We start from the raw sequence: 18,752 nt of genomic DNA, 5'->3' as shown, positions 1-18,752 counted from the left end.
ATCATATTAGCATAACAACATACTGTCTATTTTGATACCAATCTAACAGATCATAACCACACGTAGCATACTTTAACCAAGATAACCACTAAAAGGGCCGACCTTGGTGCCTTAGACCCTATTGATATAGTGAGGATAACTCACCTGCAATTGCCGACTGAAAATATAAGACCAAGCTGCTCCAACCACCGACACAATCTTCACCACAGAACACTACCAAAGAACCAATTCCATAAATACCAATATTACCAAAGTACACTTAGAAGTCAAACTGGCCAACTCTTGGTTGAAGTCAAAGTCTTCAGTCGAAGTCAACCTTCCTGGTTGACTCTACTTTCCGAGTCAACCCGTCGACTCGTCGAGTTCCCATACCCAAAAAACTCTCATAGAACAACTTAACTTTCCAAGTCGTCCCAAGACTCGCCGAGTCCAACAATCTCTGAGTCCTATCCTACCCAACTCACTGAGTTGCCAACCAACTCACTTAATCCAAGGATTTAACCAAAAGAGGTTGGGGTTCTGTGACCTGACTCACGGAGTCCAAGGCAATCTTCAACAGACTCGCCAAGTTTTTCTTCCAACTCGCCGAGTCCATGCTCATGTTCATACAACTCGTCGAGTACACTTGTGTAACTCGCCGAGTCTCTCCAGCTCTTAATCTATACAGAGGCTTTTCGAGCCACGCAGGGGCTCCAAACTGTAGATCCAATCTTCTAGGGCATAACCCCTACGTAAAAGTTGCAAACTTTACGTGAAACCAAGGAGTTAAAGGTCCAAATCACTATAGGGCTTGGGTTTTAGACAAAGGGCTTCACCAACAACTTATTGACTGATGCTTTATGACATTCTGGACCAACACAAGTCTAGATCTAAAGTAACAACCTCATATCTAAACTCCAAACCCGAAATAAATCTCAAACATACCCAAAATGGTCCCAAATCTCTCTCATGAATATATCTAGAAGCAAAAGAGTGAAGGTAACAACTTATTACCTCCAAGATGTGCCCAAACTAAAGTAGATTCTGGATCTACACCACTCCCTTGATGCAAGCCCTTTTGATCTTCAAGCTTTTTCAACTAGAACACCTTTCAAAGCTTCAATCTCCCTCCAATGGCCTCAAACACACGAGCTTAGGGTTTTTTTGGATCTCAAAGGGCTAAAGGAGTTGAGGGGATGACATAAAGTCCTTTAAATAGGGTGAAAACCCTAATATTAGGGTTTTTCTCATTCCAGCACCAACTCGTCGAGTCCAGCTTCCGACTCGGCGAGTTGGTCACTTAATTCATGACCCAAACCAAATCCGACTCGGCGAGTAAGCATACCTACTCGTCGAGTCCCAGCTTTGAAATTACACTTTAAACCCCTAAGTCATACTTCTAAAATTCAGGATGTTATACTGTGTAATTGTACTTGTAATCTATGTGTTGATAACTCTAAAATAAAGAATATTCCCCTCATCCCATGGACGTAGGTTACCTTGATCAAACCACGTAAATATTGTGTCTTGTGTGCTTTTGGTTTTGCTAGTTATCCGCTTTACTTCCTAACAAGTGGTAACACGACTGCGGTTTGTATTCATGTGATTGAAGATGTCTACTCACAAGTTTGATTTGGAGAAGTTCAATGGCTCAAATGAATTCACTTTGTGGAAGGTGAAGATGAGGGATCTTCTGGTTCAACAAGAATGTGCGATGATAATGGAAGGAGAGGAAAAACTGCCAAAGGACATGGCAACTGATAAGAAGGTGTATATTATGAAGAAGGCACATAGTTCCATTCTATTGATCTTGACAGATGAAGTACTAAGGGAGGTTGTGGATCAAACAACTGCTTCTGGGCTCTGGGATAAACTTTGTGACAAGTACCAGAACAACTCACTGACGAACAAGTTGTATCAGAAGCAAAGGTTTTACACTCTTAGAATGTCTGAAAGTAACCAAATGAAAGATCATCTAGAGAACTTCAATCGTATAACCTTGGATACACAAGGTGTTGATGTGAAGATTGAAGATGAAGATCAGATGCTCATTCTCTTATGTTCTCTTCCTAACTCATATGAGAATTTTGTTGATACCATGCTTTATGGTAGGACAATAATCACTATGAATGATGTGAAGGACTTTCTAATGTCCAAGGAACTGAAAAGAAAAGTTTCAGGTGAAGAGGAGGTGTCCAGTTCCGGTTTGTTTGCAGGGAGTGGGAGGACAAAAGAATAGAAAAGGGAAAAAGAGGGATATCATGTTCAAAATCGAATTCTAAAGGTTCATTAAACATGAAATGTTATAACTATAAGGATAAGGAGCACTTCAAGTGAAATTGTCCACAACTGAAGAATGGGAAGTCCAAGAGTGAATAAATCAGCAATAACAATATTGTTGTGGTTCGGGAAAGTTCAGATGAAGGTGATAATGGTGATGTGCTGACTGTGTGTACATCAAGTTCCGCTAATGCTTACGTCTTGGATTTTGGAGCATCCTATCACATGACGTATAATCGTGACTGGTTCGACTCCTTCAAAGAGTGGGATGGTGCATTCAATATGGGTGATGATTGGGCGAGCAGTATCAAAGGTAGTGACACGGTGCAGATCAAGATGCATGATGGCATGGTCATGAAATTAGATTGATGGTACGTTCCAGAACTTCGGAAGAATCCGATTTCTCTTGACACATTGGCTGAGAATGCGATGAGGTACGATGGTGAAGGTGACTAGGTCAAAGTTACCAAAGGCTCTCTTGTTATAATGAAAAAGAAGATGAATAATGGAGGGATCTATATCCTAGAAGGAAGTATGGTTATAGGAACGGTGGCTATCTCCCAATCCTTGAATGAAGCTGATGACAAGACAGAGTTGTGGCATTGTAGGTTGGGGCACACGAGTGAGAAGGGCATGTCAGTTCTAAGTAAACAAGGACTGCTTGGTGGAAAGGCTACTGGAAAGATAAATTTTTGTGAAGCTTGTGTCAAGGGAAAGCATATCAAAGTGAAGTTTGGTACCGGTCAACACACAAGCAAAGAAATCTTGGAGTATGTTCATTTAGATCTGTGGGGTCCTGCACCAGTGAAGTCTCACTGTAGATGCTTATAATTCATGACGTTTAATGATGACTATTCTAGGAAGGTTTGGTTGTAATTTCTGAAGACGAAGGATGAGGTGTTTGGAAGTTCAAGGATTGGTAGACCATGGTTGAGAAAAGGACTGGAAAACAGGTCAAGACTCTAAGGACTGACAATAGGTTGGAATTATATAATGCTCCATTTGATAATTTCTACAAGGCAGAAGGTATAGTGAGGCACCGCACTGTACTGCACACACCACATCAAAATGGAGTGTCAGAACATATGAACCAAACACTCATATAATGTGCAAGGTGTATGTGGATAATGCTAACTTATCCAAGCAATTCTGGGCTGAAGCAGTTAACACTGCATGCTATCTGGTGAATAGATCACCATCAACTCCAATAGACTTGAAGACTCCTCACGAGGTATAGTCCGGGAAACCCTCTGACTATTATGGTTTACGTATATTTGGATGCCCCACATATGCTCATGTGAATGATGGTAAACTTGAGCCAAGGGAAATGAAGTGCATATTTCTAGGATATGTGACATGAGTAAAAGGTTATCGACTGTGGTGTATAGAATAAGGAAGAACTCCTAAATTTATCATGAGCAAAGATGTAACCTTTGATGAATCTGCCATGGGTAACCAAGGAGGAGGTGAAACAAGTCAAGTAAGGAAGAAAGATCAGGGTGCTAGCCAGAAGGTGAAGTTTGCATCTCAAACTCCAGACATAGTTGTGATAAGTGACAAAGAGCAAGGCGACAGTGAACAACCTAGACAAGATGAAATCCAAGAGCAACACATGGGATCTTTGTCCCGTGGTGCTCATGCCGTAAAATATGATGGGTTTGAATCTATAGAAAGGAAAAGAATGAATAGGGTTATTCGACAACCTGACATATATGTGGGATTTGTAAATTCAGGTGAACTTGACTCCATTCCTTTTGCCTTAGCAACTGGAGAAGACATTGACACCCAAGAGCCTCAATCGTATAAAGATGTCATGGTGAGTAAATAATAAAATGATTGGTTGATGGCCATAAATGAAGAAATGAAATCGTTAGAGAAGAATGAAACATGGGATCTTGTTTCATTACCAAAGGAAGCCAAGCCAGTAGGATGCAAGTGGATCTTTAAGAAGAAGGAAGGGATACCAGGAGTTGAACCTGCTAGGTTTAAGGCAAGGTTGGTGGCAAAAGGGTTCTCTCAGAAAGAAGCAACTGATTATCACGAGGTGTTCTCACCAGCCGTGAAGCACAAGACAATTTGAGTTCTTTTAGCCATGTTGAGTGCATTTGATATGTAGCTTGAACAACTTGATGTGAAAACTGCATTTCTTCATGGAAATTTAGAATATAATATTTATATGTCCCAACCAGAAGGGTTCCTTGATGCTAAGAAGGACCATGTATGTTTGCTGAAGAAATCCTTGTATGATTTGAAGCAGTCTCCACGACAATGGTACAAGGATTTTATTAATTCATGATCTCGAATGGCTACACTCGGAAACAGTTTGACAATTGTGTTTACTCTAAGGAATTGTCACCAGATTCCTACATATATTTGTTGCTATATGTTGATGATATGCTCATCGCAGCCAAAGATATGGCTGGAATAAATGACTTGAAAGCAACCCTAAAGAATGAGTTTGAGATGAAGCATTTGGGAGAAGCAAAGAAGATATTGGGGATGGAGATACAAAGGGATACAAAAGCAGGGAGGTTGTGTATTTCTCAACAGAAGTACATTGAGAAAGTTATGCAATCCTTCAATTGTGATCAGTCCAAGCCAGTTGGAACTCCTTTGGAGGCTCACTTTAAACTTGGTCCAAGCACTATACCCACTACTAATGAAGAAAGGAAGTACATGAGCAAGGTTCCATACTCTAGTGCTATTGGAAGTCTCATGTATGCTATGGTTTGTACCAGACCTAATTTGGATCATGTAGTTACTGTGGTTAGCAGGTTTATGAGTAATCTAGGGAAGACTCATTGGGAAGTTGTAAAGTGGGTCGTGTGATACTTGAAGGGAACGATGGATGTTTTCCTGGTGTATGGAGAAAATATGAAGAGTGACTTGGTGGGATATGCTAACTCTGATTATGGTGATGACTTGTTGAAGCGTACATCCCGGATGTGCTACATATTCACTTAATCCGGGTGTGCCATCAGTTGGAAGTCAACGTTACAAGATACCATTGCTTTGTATACAACTGAATCCGAGTACATGTACATGACGGAAGGAATAAAGGATGAGATATAGTTGCAAGGGCTTATTTAGAGTCTTGGTCTGAAGGTGGAGAAGCATGTCTTGTATTGTGACAGTCAAAGTGCTTTGAGTCTTGTAAAGAATATTGTGTATCATGAGACGACGAAGCACATTGATGTCAGGCTGAATTTTATTTGGGATATTCTAGAAGGAGAAAAGTTTTCAATACTGAAGATTGATACCAAGGTTAACCCAGTAGATATGTTGACAAAGTTATTCTTTGCTTGGACTTGGTTGATGTTTGCAAGAGGTAGGTCCCTTCGTGAACGAATGATAGGAAGGGAGAGGAAGTTCTTGTTCGAGGTGGCGTTCAGAGGATTCTCAAGTCAAGGTGGAGATTATTAAATGTAACTCGAGCATTTGGATCATGTTTATGAAGCATTATGAGCACTTGGACCTCAATGGAGCACTTGGGGTTCATGGAGCATGTGACAAAGGAACGAATCTTCTAAGAGAGGAATGGGTCATCATAGAAAGGAACTGATCAAGTGCTAAAGGAATGGATCGTGTTTAAGGGGGTTTGGAGCACCTGGAAGCAGTTTGGAGCACTTGGAAGGGATATGGAGCAACAAGGGGTCCTTGTTGCGCCATATGATGAAGAGATGGGTCGAGAGGGATGCTCTTGCACCATCTTGTTCTCCTCTTGAGCCATCTTTTTGTCTTGTTGATCCATGCATGTGCATGTTGCTCATGGTGATGTTGTTGCTCCAAGATTGATGTTGTGCGCCATACTTGATGCTCTTACGCCATTTAGATCCCTGTTGCGCCAATTAGGGTTGTTGTTGCGCCATGAAAAAGCTATTCCGCCATCATGAACCATCTTGGTACATGATGCGCCATATTAATTCCTTTGTTTTGCCATGTTGATCCAAGTATGCCTAGAAGATGATAATGCTCAAGAATGTTCCAGAAGATGTTGCATGGCAGATTGTGATTGGTTAACACCCTTATGGGCCTATAGGACAATGGGCTTGGCCCATTAGGGTTTTAGGTCCGATCCCTCAAGTATAAATAGGGATGCATGTTAGGTCATTTAATATCTTGAATTCTAGAGTGATAGGCGAATCTCTGTGTAATTGTACTTGTAACCTCTGTGTTGAGAGCTCTGAAATAAAGAATACTCCCCTCCTGCCCGTCGATGTAGGTCACCTTGACCGAACCACGTAAATATTGTGTCTTATGTGCTTTTGGTTTTGCTAGTTATCCGCTTTACTTCCAAACAATGTGGTTTTCAAAAAATTAGTTTTGCTATCAAAAAAGGGGTTGCGGCACAATATATTGTCCGTTTATCCGATATATATATATATATATATATATATATATATATATATATATATATATATATATATGTATATATATATATATGTAGTCTCCAAACAATGTGTTTTTCAAAAAAAATATTTATTCTTTTAGAATGACACCTTAATTTATTCTTTAAGAATTTGATTCATTTATTTTTTATACTGAAGGAAGAAGGTTAGGAAATTGATAAAAAAAGGCAAACAAAATATTCATTCTTGCAAAAAACAATACATGTTCTTAAATTAATTACATCAAACATGAAAAATACAAATATATTCTTAAAGAATAAAACTAAATTTCATTCATTCTCTGAATGATATCAATCATTCTTAAGAAAATGAATGCAATTATTGACAATACAAAACAAATATAAATTTTGAGAATGCATTCTGCTAGATTCCTCCTTGAATGTTGCTGCTTTTATAAGATAACCCCACGATTCTGAAAGAATGCTGCTATTGAACCCTAAAATTGTGAAAGATTGTAAAAAGTATTACAATGAGAATGAAATTCTATTAGAATGTGATAATGTTAGAATGAATATTTCTTAATCAAAACCTAAAACCGAATTAAAATTCTAAAGTCACTTAATTAAATGTCAAAACCAATACTTTTTAATCAAAGTTATAAAAATGAAAATGAAACGATAAACTTGTGAAATTGAATATTGCAATAATCAAAACTGAACATGCTTTAGATCTATGTTAAACTCAAAAATAATTTATGTTTATTGAAATAAAAAAAATGAAAAAAAAAATTTAAGAGTAAAATGTTGAATCACAACAGTTCTCTTTGTGAAGGTTGGTGTAAATACAAGTATTATCCAATCATAATTACACAAAACTTGCGATTGAACTAGATAACTTTTGAACTGATACTTCATAATATGAAATCCTTTTAAACAACATTCGTACTTTACCAAACAATAAACAATTCACAAAGACTTATAACCTATTTTCGTAAATAATAAAAAAGTTAAAAAGGTAAACAATAAAGTAACCACCGAATATGAATGAACGATAAAAAAAATATAAAAACAATAAATAAATCATTAGTGGATGTAATTGATGGGTTTTGAGCACTACATTAATCCTATGATGTACATGCAAACCCTAAAGCTTTGGATCTAGTTTGTTTAATGAACATGCAATAATCATCCAAAACCATAAACCCTAGATCTAGCATACAATAAACGATTTAACATATGAATTAGGGTTTAGATCTTACCTTTGATTTGTTATGTAGCAATAACAATCTATTCCTTCTTTCACTTCTGAAAGCTTAGTGTTACAAGTGCCACAACTCTAATGGCTCACAAACACCAAGAGCAAGAGGGAGGCTTAGGAGAGAAGAATGAGGCACCAAAAACATCCAAGAAACTCCAAGGAATGCTTAGCCACGTTTTTGGGTGCCCTAGGGTTCCTTTTATACTTGTGTGGGCTGCTAGGGTTTTGAGGGGCAACCCTAATTCTCTACTTAGGCCTTAAGCAACTCATGAAGTCCCTTTAGAAAGCCCTTGGGCGAAATCCATACGGGCTTCCCATAGATTTCGTCCAATCCTCTTTCCAATAGGAATCCATAGCCCACAATGCAATTATCTTATAATTATAATATTAGTCCCCCAAGTTTAATTAATCTCTTTTAGCCACAAAATTAATTCTTGACTAATATTAATTAAATAATATGATTTCTATTTTAATATATTATTCACATAATATATTAATAAATCATAATTAAACTCTTTCACCATAAATCATCCTATCAAGTTGCTTTGGTGAAGACAACGCAAAAGGACCATGCTCACAATCGGGTCAAGTACATACCAAAATAGTTATGGACTTAGATACTAATCCAACAATAAGAAGCATTTGATCAATCACATAATACTTTCACATGATACGATCGATCCCCCAACAACTCATATTATTTAGAAGAACAAGAAAAAGTACCTTCAGTATTTTGGTATTCATTTCTTCAAACAATTAACTGATGTGTCCTTCTTGAAATTGACGTTGATGTACAAGATCGACAAAAAAATAATAATGGAGATGACTGGTGGTGGTGGTATAGGAATCGGCCATATTAGGGTTATAGAAGGTGAATGATGGAATTATTTATGGAGATCCTAATCCACGATTTAAGGGAAATACCATACATATTGTATGTAATATTACATATTTACCCTTATAAGTTTTATTAATTATTTAAGTATTCTTAAATTTCTATTGGTTCCTACATCCATACAATAAATCTTTATCCACATATGAACCTATATATATATATATATATATATATATATATATATATATATATATATATATATATATATATATAGGATTAAATATGAATCAGAAGTATTGTATGAATGTGTGACTTGTGTGACTAAGTTCTAGCCTGTAGATTAAAAAAAAAATGAAAGGATATGATATTAGGATACATGTTCTAATGGACTAACATTTACTCTATAATTACACTTAATTAATTATAAAGGAAAATATTAAATTTTATGAAGAGAGAGAAATAAAAATTACTTATATATTAGGCAACTAATTAAGTCAAATTAATTAATAAAGATCAAATCAAATATTATATTTTATTTAATACATTCAAATAAAAGATGTTTTTAGAATACGACGAAACGAAACATATATGAACATATATTTTCAATCTTTCATTCTTAAAGAATACAATTTCATTCTAAGATTTTTTTACAATTAAAATTCTTTAAGAAAATATATATAATTAAAAAAAGAATTATTCTTATAACATAAAATAACATTTTTTTTTATAACATAAATAAAAAATATTACAATATTTTTAAGAAATATACACCAACTTATATATTGTATTCTTTAGGAATATGTAATCATTCTTAAAGAATATGCACAATTTATAATATCAACTAATATTCTTTAAGAATCTATAATCATTCTTAAAGAATACACACAATATTTATACTATATACTGCTATTTCTTAAGAATATGTAATTGTTCTTGAAGAAATTTTATTTGTTTTTGATGTTTTTCCATGTCTTTATCTTTACCTTTTCACGTTAACCAATAAATTATTCAATTAAAATTTTTATTTTTCTCTTATAAACAAGAAAGAAAAAAGTTACAACATTTGGTACCAAGACTATATATTTTTAATAAGAAAAAAATTATAATACAAAAAAAAAACTACATTTCCAATTATACACTTCATAAATCTAGATTGGTCATTATGAAACAACTAAAATTCTAAAAGATTGAGCTTACTTGAAGTCAACCTTTTTTTTTTTTTTTTTGTAGGAATGAAGATATTAAAGAATGAACATTCTAAAAAAATTGTATAAATGAGGACATAAAACGTAATTCGGTCATAAAGCTACAAATTATTGCTTTGTTTTTTTATTCAGTCAACACAAATACATCTATATATGATCTTAAATATATAAAATGATTATATATATGGTGAAATTATACAATGACATATTAGACTTGTAAATTATTGGAGGGTAAAATCAACAAATTAGTTTTAAAAAGTATATGATTTTTCTTATATCTCCTGTTTTTTGAAGGTTTTTTGTCGAATAATGATTTTGCATTTATAATGGTGCTTAATGCAAAATTTATAATCATTTTAAGATCACTAACAAAATGGTGATAGTGATACCCATTTATTTGGTCATTTTTGATATTTAATTTTACCTTTGATCAATGTTTTAAAAGTGAATATACAAATCGTTAAACTAACAACTTTTTGTGTTATAAATTTGTACGTTTATCCCTGATTGACCATCTTATGGCTCAAAATGGTTATACGCTTTCATAAGAATTTGTTTATCTTTGACTATTTCCCTTATACACTATATATTTATTTATTATCTATTTTTTTATAACGTTTCATCCAAGTATGCCTATTTTAATGGCTTATTAATTGATTCATTTATTTACCATAATTATTTATTGTTAAAGTTATTATTATATCTTTATATAATGATTTGTCTATAATTGGTCATACATTCATACAATATTTGATGGTTTTATATGATCCTAGCTCACTCTCTCTCTTTCTATATATATATATATATATATATATATATATATATATATATATATATATATATATATATATATATATATATATATATATATATATATATGTGTGTGTGTGTGTGTGTCAGAATGCACAGATCTGGACCATTGGATGAAATATAATCAAATGCCATGATCTGATGGTCTATGATAGTACAATAGGATAACATGTACCATATAATCACACAAATTTCAGTATAAGGGCATTTTAGTCAATTAACCTATATTAAAAAAGGAAAATTTTGGATTTTTAGCGATAATTAATTCCTTTATTTATAAAAATCTGAATATTTTAAATTAATTCAAAATTAAAAATCCGATTTTATTATGTCAGAATGATAGAATGTTAACCATAAACTAGTAAATATATTTTTCGATTTCATTCTACCAGAATGACAGAATGCTAACCATAAACTAGTAAATACATTTTGAAAAGACTACACAAAATCAATTCTTGAACTAATAATATACAAAATAATTACATTGTATGATTGTGATTCATTGAATAATAACAACATTTTGAAAGAAAAAAGAAATAAAAACATCAAAATCTAACAAAAACACTAATCTATTATGAGAGAATATTATTTTTAAGCAACACTTTATACATTGTAGCATATCACATTCTGATATAATACACCCTCGTTCTCTATATTTCTTTCCTTCTCCACATCAATGTTAGCCTCTTCAAAACCTAAATCCACAAAGAAAACATAATCAAGTTTCAAAAATTAAAAAATTTAATGCATTCTAAGAGAATAAAAACTATAAATTCTGACAAAATGTATTAAAGACTATAAAGTTTGACATAATATAGTAGAAAATAAAAACTATAAATTCTGACATAATATAGTAGAGACTATAAAGTCAACCATGAAGTATCACAAATTCATTATCGGTTAAACAAATATACTTGTTGTTAACAATTATTCTCAAACATTCTAACATAATACATTTATATAAATAAATTCTAATGGAATACATTATAGAATTCAAAGTTGTGATTGAATACAGAACTCAAGAGTTATGATTGAATACAGAATTCAAGAGTTGTGATTGAATCATCAACACACATCTGCATCCATTCCCAGTCATGAATTCAAGAAACAAACACACATTTGCAATATCGATTTAGAAATATGAACACCAATTTAGACTTTTTCAAATGCAAAGACGAACAAAAATTAAAAAATTAAGTTGTTCTTTTCAAAAAATTTACCTGGTACTACGATTTTGGACCAAAGACCATTGAATGGTAAAAAAAAGATGATATTTGGTTGAAGCTTGTAGCCATGAGAATTTTAATTTCTTTGACATAGTCAATACTTACTGAAGAATAAGATTGACAAAGGATCACATCAAATCATGGAGGCGATGTGACCTACGTTAGGGTTTTTAGATTTGTTCATAATTTGAATCCATGAGGATGATACTAGTCGGCTATGAAGGCAATCCGTTGATCGAGTCATTAGATGAACGGTGTGCAAAGCTTGTATCTTGATCTATGTGACATTCAGTCCCGATCCATGTGCTTATCTCTTGATAAAAAAATGTACGCAATATTTGCTGATAAAGAGTGGTAGAGTTTTGAACAAAGCGAGAATCAGTGAAAGAGAAGAAGAGTATTCGTCAAATAAGGCTGGAGACGATAAGGATTGAGGATGGTCGATGATTTTGAGATTAGGTTACAGATTTTTGAGGCCAAATGTTTGAAGATAAAGAAGGGAGAAAACTAGGTTTTAGAAAGTTAATGAATTACCATAATTAAACATGCAAAGATTACGATAATACCCTTAATTGATTTATTTAATTATTTATTATTTTCTCAATTCTCATCGGTGCATACATACATACAATAGTTGTTAGAAACATATATATATATATATATATATATATATATATATATATATATATATATATATATATATATATATATATATATAAGGTTAGGTTCATTTGAGACCACCTATATTTTGTGAGACTTGTGAGACCGTGAGACGCATTTTTTTATTTTTTTTATTTATTTTTTTTTAGTTAATTCATGTTCCGAAAATAATATTTAAAAAAAGAATTTTTTGATTTTTCCATTTATTTTGCATTTTAAAATTATTTTTAGAATATGTACAGTGTAATATTCTATTTACAATATTTCACGTATTTTTCAAAAAAAAATAGAATTTTTTTTTTATTTTTTTTAGTTAATTCAAGTTCCGAAAATAATATTTAAAAAAAGAATTTTTAGATTTTTCCATTTATTTTGCATTTTAAAATTATTTTTTAGAATATTTCAGTGTAATATTCTATTTAGAATATTTCACGTATTTTTAAAAAAAAAAAAAAAGGAATTTTTTTTATTTTTTTTAGTTAATTCAAGTTCCGAAAATAATATTTAAAAAAAGAATTTTTGGATTTTTCCATTTATTTTGCATTTTAAAATTATTTTTAGATTTGATCTCACGGTCTCACAAAATTAGAATGGTCTCAAATGAACCTGAACCTATATATATATATATATATATATATATATATATATATATATATATATATATATATATATATATATATATATATATATATATATATATATATATATATATATATAAAATGTGATATCGCTTCCCACCCAATTTACCTGGCATGCCCCAGATAATGTCTCTTTTTGTATGAATTCCTGCTTTCCCATCTCCCACAGAAAAAGCAAAAGCAGACAATAACAGTAGACGTGAGACCAACTTTTCCAGTAATGAATAAGATTTAATATTTACTGCATATTCTTTCGGTGATTGGAGTATACATTGATCATATTCCTAATTCAGTCCTTTGATTTTCTATATAATTTAATAAAGAAAAAACCTACAAAAGCAAGAATTGTTATTTTGAACATCTATCATTCACATTTCCTCACAGTAAAGAATCTTGAATAAAATAATCTTCATCTTTCCCATCTTTGACCATTCCATCCAACTGCAAATGGGTCTGGTTTGTTAGCAAAGGATAAAACCAGATGTGAGGAGTATTTTTTTAATAACGGGTTTTGGTCCATTTAATGTTCTTTTTATACCTTTTTCAATAGTAATTCTTCAAGCAACCTCTCTTAGCATCTTGTAAGATATAAATCAGGTTCACAGCCACAAGGAAAGTAGTTAGTTGGCATAAAAGCCCAGTAGTGATTCTTGTCACAAGAAGCCAAATCTATATTGGAATCTAAACTTTCACACACTGTAGATGTTGAGACTGTAGTGTTTGTTGTCAGAAGAAGCAGAGTTCTGTATAGCCATGGGAATATGGCAAAATGGTTTCCCCATCAATTCTAGAGCTGGAGTAGCTCATGCTTCTTCGAAAACGGCTTTGAACCGATTCAACTTCAGCCCAGAATAAGCTGTAAACTGGTCTATGATCCGAAAACCTAGATTCACCACGCACATATGATAATTGATGAAGACCTCCCCCATACCATAAAATCCTATCACACCTGCAAATATTACAATAGATTTAAAAAAAAAAAAAAAAAAAAAAAAAAAAAAAAAAAAAAAGTGTTTTCTCTCTATTTTAATTATATATATATATATATATATATATATATATATATATATATATATATATTTCATACTAGTGAATATGAATGTTACCATGCAGGCGTTCGTCTTTTCTCCTTATGGTGCAAACTATCCCCGGTATATCTGTCTGAGTTAGTTAGGTATTTATACGTTGGTGGAAAGTAGATTTTCCCTTCGTTCCATCCCTGGAATACACGGCCCCTTCTTTGCTCGATCCGCAGCTTTTCAAAGAAAAAAAAATATTTAGCCCAAGAAAATGCTGTTTGTCACTGGATAAATTTATCTTGAAAGTAAATGGTATACCTGATCTTTCTCCAGCAATGCTCTCCAGTTTTGCATCTCAACAAGCGCCTTAGCTGACCGATAAGAGAGGGCAATTCGGTAATTGAGATCCCCGAGCCAGATAATTCGACTAGATCAATGAACAAAAGATCATATAATCAGACCAAAAAAATGCTATATACCATCATTTATGCAATTTGGTTTAACGTAGGATTAAGTTAACAAAACCGGCAATTAATCTTACTCGTGTTCCACTATCGTTTCTGGGGATTTGTCATCATGTGTGCCTTGAACACGTGGAAACCTTGTTTTCTTAATGATTTCCATAAAATCAGAGTTCCTTCTTAGCTCATCACCTTCCTTCTGTCCGGAAGTCAAATGACTACATACAAAGCAAAAGCTTGTTTGATGCAACAACATACTCACAGAAACAGATCCCTGCAAAACCAAGGAAATGTTTTCTTAATATACATACAATATCTCTTATTTAACTGTTTTTTCCAACATATATACAGACAGATGGGAGAGTGTCTAGCAAATCCGGGTAAGTATTTACCTTATTCCCAAGGTACCCCATCAATCCTCTACCAACACAAGACACTTTCATGTTCCGAATGTGCTCCCTCAAATCATTCTTCACCCAAACAGTGAGAAAAACACCAACCATTTGTTTACTAGCAACCAAACAATACCTAGAGTGGCTAGGCCACCTAGATCCATCTTCCATGACTGAAGCAGGTGAGAAAGAATTTGTGGTGGGTGAATCTTCCATGGGTCCATAATCATCATCCGATGAGCCCCACCTTGAACAATCACTCGGTCTTTGACCCCACGATGAGTAATCACTAGGCCGATTCCCAGACGAATAGTCACTCGGCCTATAATCACTTGGCCTATAATCACTAGGCCTCCGACTAGAGGAATAGTCACTTGGCCTATGACCACCCGAAGAGGAATAATCACTTGGTCTATGACTTGAAGAATAGTCACTAGGCCGATGACCAAAGATGGCCCGATCACAAACACTGTATCGCCTATCGAGCCGCGCTTGTGGCATCGACGAGTCGTTTTCGGTTCTCCAGCTTCGAGGTGCTTGAAATGACTTTCGGTGAAATAAAGAAGATGTTTTTTGTCTTGACGAGCCTTCGAAATCAGCATCGTATTCAGCGACTGGATCGGGGATCGGTGAAGGAGTGTAGCAACCACTTCCACCACTTGTACCCGGCCGATTGTTCAGTGTCCTACGTATTAGGGTTAGCCATTTTTTTGCAGGGCCGTTGTCTTCCGCTCCGAGAATATTAGCCGCATTCAAGGGGACTACTTCTTGAAATCTGAAACCATATATTATCAAAATGTCAATTCAAATGTAAATCAGGTACACAAAAGTCTGTTGTTTAGCTGACGTAAAGAACCCGATAAACAACCAGCCCAATCAGGTACACAACAGACTGCTTGGACCACAAGCGTAGGAAAACAAATAAAAAGATGACATACCCAAGGACATAAATATCTGCAGGTGGAGCAGCATGTAACCAGTCATCAAGATTCATATTACTAGAAGGGGATTTTCCACCGACATTCCATGTAGCTGCAAAAATACTGGACAGAAATTGAACACAATAATTATTGTTACTTTATCATTCAGGAATCAAAATAATGTTAAACTATTTTTTTTAAGCAGAAGGACCAGACAAACCTGTAGTTATGAACGTTTATAATCTGAGGGTGATCAAGATAAACTCTACTCCGCCTGGGACGCTCAGTACTCTTGCTTGATTTCTCTGTACATACATGTCAATTGTGGAAATAAATCAATCACAGAAATATAGTTTGAGATTAAATTAATTTGATGGTTTTATCATTTATGGTTCAGAGTGGGTACCAGTTTTAGTTTTCTTGATAGCTGGTGGCTCCCGTTGAGAAAAAGTATTCCTCCATTCGCCATCACCACCTATAGTTTTACACAGGACGATGCTTAAATTATAAATTTGACAAAGATGAAATCTCGATGAGACTAAAACACAAACAGTTGGTGGGCAGAAGAAAACAAAATTGATGACGTTTGACTGTATGTGTATTAAACCAATAATATAGCACCATCTTGTAACTTGAGAGCCGGAAATGAAGATTCAGCAGATACCCACCTCCATAAACACCTTTATCGGTCTGAAATTCCTCGGATTTGCTCTTGATACTGAACCACTTTCGAACCAATGACTTTGACCAAGAGAACTGTATCAAAGAGAAAAACAAATCATCATTTGGTAAATCATCCTGAAAGGACAACGACGTAAAGAAGTGCGAGAGTGAGTTGGGAAAACAAAATAAGACCTTGCCCTTTTTGGCATTTTCATCTATCATTCTTCCTTGCTACCACTTCATACGACTGTAGTCTACTCGAAAGCACCAAGAACACAAACAGCTATCCTATCAACAATGTTGATCGAATTTCCGGTAGTAGAAGACGAAAGACAGAAACCCAGAGAGATTAGTTAAAGAAAGATGATTGTAAGTGAGATTAGATTGATTCTGAGGTTTCTTTAAGAACAGGGCAATGTCGCAAAGATTAAAGTGTAAGAAGAGAGACAAAAATCGAAGAGAGAAGGTAAAGAGGGTGCGTTTGTCTTTCTGCTCCAGACAGACCCTCGTTGTCTGCAGCAGAGGCTGTATCGGTTTTGAACGGAATAAAGTGCACTCATGTCTCAGTGGTCTTTTTCTTTATCGAGACGATTACGACTTTTCTTTCAAAACCCAAGGGCCGGCCCGGAATGGTGGTGGGGCAGGGCAGCAATGGAATCGAAAGAATGAAAACTTGTTGGTCAACTGACCAGAACAGCTGCCCGATAAATAGGGTCATTTCCCTCTCTACCTGCTGTTCAAACAAAGCAAAAGCAACATGAATAAAGATAAAGGAGATGAAGGACTACTATTGTAATCCATATCGGATTCCTACCCTATTTTAAATATATGCTCCTATTCCTACTATTTATCCTAAAGATAAAAATCAATGATTGATACATATAGTAAAATGTTATTATCATTCAAAAGACGAATGCATATTATTATTTTTGTACGGATTACTCTTCATTCTTTAATGAACTAATCATTGTTGTAAAATGGTTTTGCAATCCCTGAACTACTATTTATCACTTCATCCAAATAAACGTTATTTGAAATTGATAACCACATCAAAGTTGTAGAACTCGTTATTCTGTACGGCCGATTACTGAGTAGTGAGTACTCGAGAGTACCGGAAAGTATTCGGATTCGGTAATTCATGTAAAACTATTTTTAGGAAAATTATATATGTCAAAATCATAAATTAAAATCATAAGTTGATTGAAATATATAATAAAATTAATATATGTAAATACACAAAAACTAAAAAATATATAATGGTCTAACTTCGTGAATAATTACTAAAAATCTAAGATATATATATATATATATATATATATATATATATATATATATTAATAATTACATGTGTGTATTAAATAATAAATCATTAACTATTTATACATATTAGAGTAAATTACACGAATGGTTCCTAGTTTCGGGTAATTTGCGCACTTGATCCCTAACTTATTTTTTTAACTCGGGAGGTCCTTACAGTTTGTTTTTGTTATGTGCTTAGTCCTCACTGTTTGTTTTTATTATGCACTTGGTCTCTGCCTCATCTAAAAAGACTATTATTTAAATAGGAAAAAATGATACGATAGGTAAGGTAAGGTGAGGGGTGGGGTTAGGAGTCTGTTTATTTAAATAAATTAAATAAAATCAAGGACAAAAATAATCTTTTTAGGTAAGATAGGGACCACACACGTAACAAAAACAAACAGTAGGGGCCTTCGAGTTAAAAAAAATAAGTTACAGACCAAACACACAAAGTACCCTAAACCATAGGGACCATTCGTGTGATTTACTCTACATATTAATCACCGAGTTGACCGAGTTTTACAACACTGTTCAATTTAGTAAGAGGTTGATCATGGAGTACTCAGGATTTTTTAACTCGTCTTGGTAAAGGGCTGAGTAGTGAGTACTCGGAGGAGTAATCGACCAACTCGGCGAGTTTTCAACACTGAATCACATACACAACAACCCCTAAATGACTAAGATAAGAACATTGTGTCCCTTATCTACATGATATCTATATGGTAGTGATCCGTACACAACAAATTTAGGTCATACACA

General features: G+C 33.8%; 2 protein-coding genes across 3 annotated transcripts; one reads left to right on the top strand and one right to left on the bottom strand.

Annotated features, from left to right (window-relative positions):
* The first annotated feature begins 2,745 nt into the window (after positions 1-2,745).
* LOC145016672 (putative mitochondrial protein AtMg00300) lies at positions 2,746-3,090 on the top strand. Its single transcript, XM_078974912.1, has one exon. It carries the CDS (start codon positions 2,746-2,748, stop codon positions 3,088-3,090), a length of 345 nt encoding a protein of 114 aa, XP_078831038.1.
* Positions 3,091-13,449: 10,359 nt separating this feature from the next.
* CVP2 (DNAse I-like superfamily protein) lies at positions 13,450-17,355 on the bottom strand. Of its 2 annotated transcripts, XR_013665954.1 has the most exons (11): positions 16,887-17,355; positions 16,700-16,787; positions 16,438-16,506; positions 16,252-16,336; positions 16,050-16,154; positions 15,112-15,886; positions 14,800-14,993; positions 14,577-14,685; positions 14,346-14,494; positions 13,778-14,188; positions 13,450-13,680 (listed from the first exon to the last, which is right to left on the bottom strand). XR_013665954.1 is itself a non-coding variant. In XM_078974064.1 (10 exons), exons 1-10 carry the CDS (start codon positions 16,914-16,916, stop codon positions 13,966-13,968), a joined length of 1,827 nt encoding a protein of 608 aa, XP_078830190.1. In that variant the 5' UTR covers positions 16,917-17,355; the 3' UTR covers positions 13,450-13,965. The 2 variants fall into 2 exon arrangements, 1 of the variants encoding a protein (XP_078830190.1); XM_078974064.1 differs by having other exon boundaries at positions 13,450-14,188.
* Positions 17,356-18,752: the final 1,397 nt, after the last annotated feature.

This window comes from Lactuca saligna, chromosome 9 (genome assembly GCF_052625555.1).
Source record: "Lactuca saligna cultivar CGN05327 chromosome 9, ASM5262555v1, whole genome shotgun sequence".
In the NCBI taxonomy this organism is placed as follows: domain Eukaryota; kingdom Viridiplantae; phylum Streptophyta; class Magnoliopsida; order Asterales; family Asteraceae; genus Lactuca; species Lactuca saligna.
Note: the sequence above shows the minus strand (reverse complement) of the source record. Positions and strands in the feature narration are given on the sequence as shown.

Coding starts and splice junctions, on each gene's coding strand:
- CVP2 (XM_078974064.1), bottom strand. CDS start 16,916: ATGATAGATGAAAATGCCAAAAAGGGCAAG. Junction 14,994..15,111: donor TGGGGTACCTTGGGAATAAG/GTAAATACTTAC, acceptor TTGGTTTTGCAG/GGATCTGTTTCTGTGAGTAT. Junction 14,189..14,345: donor AAAAGACGAACGCCTGCATG/GTAACATTCATA, acceptor TAATATTTGCAG/GTGTGATAGGATTTTATGGT.
- LOC145016672 (XM_078974912.1), top strand. CDS start 2,746: ATGAAAAAGAAGATGAATAATGGAGGGATCTATATCCTAGAAGGAAGT.